At 43.9% G+C, this 2,935-nt stretch overlaps 1 protein-coding gene across 1 annotated transcript; it reads right to left on the bottom strand.

Moving 5' to 3' along the window:
- Positions 1-2,092: 2,092 nt before the first annotated feature.
- LOC138473775 (mitochondrial import receptor subunit TOM7 homolog) lies at positions 2,093-2,260 on the bottom strand. Its single transcript, XM_069612204.1, has one exon. It carries the CDS (start codon positions 2,258-2,260, stop codon positions 2,093-2,095), a length of 168 nt encoding a protein of 55 aa, XP_069468305.1.
- Positions 2,261-2,935: the final 675 nt, after the last annotated feature.

The following is a 2,935-nucleotide window of genomic DNA, read 5'->3' as shown; positions in this document are numbered from 1 at the left end:
CACCTTTGGCTGTGGGACATCTGCAGGCAGGTCCTCCCACTGAGCCTCGTCCTCTCGTCCTGACAGGTCTCCCCCTAATCCACAGCAGCAAACCAACCCTACTGGGTGTAAAGAACATCCACCTCTATGCCCTCATCTAGTCACGAACAATCCAAAAATATATATTCCAGAGTTTTTTGCTGCAGCCAGTATTGAAAGACCAGGCATACATATCCATCAGGTGTGAGTGGGAACTGTCTCATATCGACACACTAACAGAGGCATTTGAATAGCAGGCAGGCATGTCCCTCATGTGGGAGGAGGAACATATGTGAGTGTGTCCACATAATGCATTGACTCTCCTGTCTCTGCAGGTGTGTCCCCTGGGGCACTCCCTCCTGTCTCTGTGCTTGTTATGCTTGTCAGTATTAGGGACTCCTCCAATGGCCCTCCCTGCTCTCACACTCCTGAGGTCACGTCAGTGCCTGTGCCTACCCCTCTGACTCAGACGAACAGCTGTTTTGGGAATACATATAACTTTTAGCTTTTATGAAAGGACTCAAAATGTGAATGGTGCAAGTGGAAAATGTAAACATTTTTCTGTTAGCCCAAGACATTTTGTTTGTTTGTTTGTTTGTTTATTTATAGGGCGCCAGAAAACCCTTGGGTAGCTGGGCACACAGAGTAACAAGAATACTTAGAACTTGGTTACAGGTTACAGGTTACAGTGTTATCACATGTTGGTATTATATGTTATATACAGTAATTACATTATATACAATCTTTGCTTTACTTATAGGTACATATTATAAACAGGAGATGCATTATGTACGTTTTACATGATAGAGTGGAGAGGTGCGTATGGTATCAGAGTGGAGAGGTGCGTATGGTATCAGTACACAATACACAAGGTCTCAAGCTTCAAAGGTCATTGCGACGGAGCCAGGTGCGGGTATGGTGCCTGAAGCTGTTGTAGGACTGATCCCGTCTTAGTAACAAACAAATAAACATAGAAAGGAGAACACAAAAAATTGTTCCAAAAACAAATTTAAGAGCAAGAAACTATACAAAGGAACAGCAACAAATAAATAAACAAAACTAAGTAAATCGCTGCATAAACCCCCTACAAGTGTGAGCTTGACTTGCGTAAACCCTTTCACTGCCTGGGAAAACACACAAAGGAACATGATGTCAGTTGGTTGTTATATTGAGGTGACATATGTTTGCCCTCTGATTGGCTGTACAAATGTAGCATGCTTAGTGAATTACCCGAGAGGGCCAGATTGGCTAGATAAACCTGGCAAATAAACCCGATATTCATCCATGTACAACTGCTAACATTTTTCTTCATGTGAGAACCAGAATTCTGCTGTGTCTTTGTCAAGGATTGTCAGCACTCAAACACCAGTCCCGTTCTTGCAGTAAAAGTTCCCAGTGCTAGATTGTTGTCAGGATACGTTTTGACTAGCTGGTGGATGGAATAATTGACAGGGGGACAGGGCATAAATACGATATACATCATAAATACATGAACATAAGTGTTGGTTTACATATTTACATTCATGAGTGACTTTACTGGGAAAGGAAGACTAGGCTGTCATTAGCGACAGGACAGCAAAGGGGTTAGAAAAAACCCTTTACTAGATAACAAGTAAAGTTAGGGCTGGGTCTTGAACACTTTGTTACCTAGGCTGGCTTCCATTGTTGAAACCATTCCATTGATGCGTCAAGTATAGAAAGACATCTTAAGAATGAAGAGGCACAAGAGGGGTTGGGGACAGACGGGGCAAGGAAAGATGAGGATTGTAGAGTCCGAGTGGGAAGCGAGAAGCCGTCTGAAAGGTAATAGGAGCATAATCATTGATAGTTTTAAATACAAGGAGTAGGAACTTACAGAGGGAGCGATTATGCATGGAGAGCCATCAAATACGGTGTTGGTGTTGGTGTGTTGAGTTGGGTTTACCGGTACAAGCAAAATACGTATAGAGTCTTCCAGGAGCCTTAAAAGATGTTCATACAAGTTGATATAAGTGGGGAGCTTGTTTTCTGGTCCTCCAATGTAAGCCTTTGACAAGGGTCTTATTAAAATCCATTTTAAATGTTATAAACTGATTTATCCCCAAAGCAGGATCCAAACAGTTGGTTCTGGCAGTCCGGGACCTGCACCTCTTTTAAACACTAGATAGAGCACCACTGGGATGAAGCCCCAACGGATGGCGAATTGGCCACATTTGAAGACCTGCTGCAGACGTTGTTTAGTTTCTTTACTCATTTTAGCCATTGATGTAGTAACTACTGTTTGCACATAGCTCTCCTCATCGTCTTTCACATATGCCATTTCAATGAGCCATTGTTTTAGTGTGAGTGCTTCTTTCGCCTTCCATCTTAATAGTATACATGTTTTGCCAACTATGCAGCCTAGATTGAAAAGTGTGTGGGCCTCATTACATGGATGGTGGTGGACCAAGGTGCTATTAGCACCTTGGTCCATGCCTAAAATACCGGCACCGCCTTGGTGGAAAGGGGAATTACCGGCCTATTCCAAGGTTGGTGGGGCTGTAATTCCCCTTTCCCCCATTGCCCTTACCCATTCCCATTTTTGCCCCATAGGGCTCAAATGGGAATGGGGAAGACGCTAATTACGGTGCTGCAAATTGCGGTACCGTAATAGCTCCCTGGTCCCTTTGCAAAAAGCAGGCATTAAATTCACCAACCCGCAAAGGGACCTCGTAGTAAGGTGGTAAGGGTTTACCAGTACCGGTAAAATACCGGTACCAGTAAACCCTTACCGCCTACCGTGTAATGAGGCCCTGTGTATCTTAGTTTCTGCCTTACTGATGTCTCCCATATTTCAGTGGAAGGAGTATCAGGGGAATACCGACCATTTCATGTAGCGTTCGTACCACGTGGTGCCAATAGTCTGCAATCGGAGGGCAATGCCAGAGCATATGCATAG

Source organism: Ambystoma mexicanum, chromosome 8 (assembly GCF_040938575.1).
Source record: "Ambystoma mexicanum isolate Mex_15411 chromosome 8, UKY_AmexF1_1, whole genome shotgun sequence".
NCBI classification, from domain to species: Eukaryota; Metazoa; Chordata; class Amphibia; order Caudata; family Ambystomatidae; genus Ambystoma; species Ambystoma mexicanum.
This window is presented reverse-complemented; position numbering and strand designations above follow the sequence as displayed.

Excerpts from the sequence above, each read along its gene's own strand:
- LOC138473775 (XM_069612204.1), bottom strand. The coding sequence starts at position 2,260 with ATGGCTAAAATGAGTAAAGAAACTAAACAACGTCTGCAGCAGGTCTTC.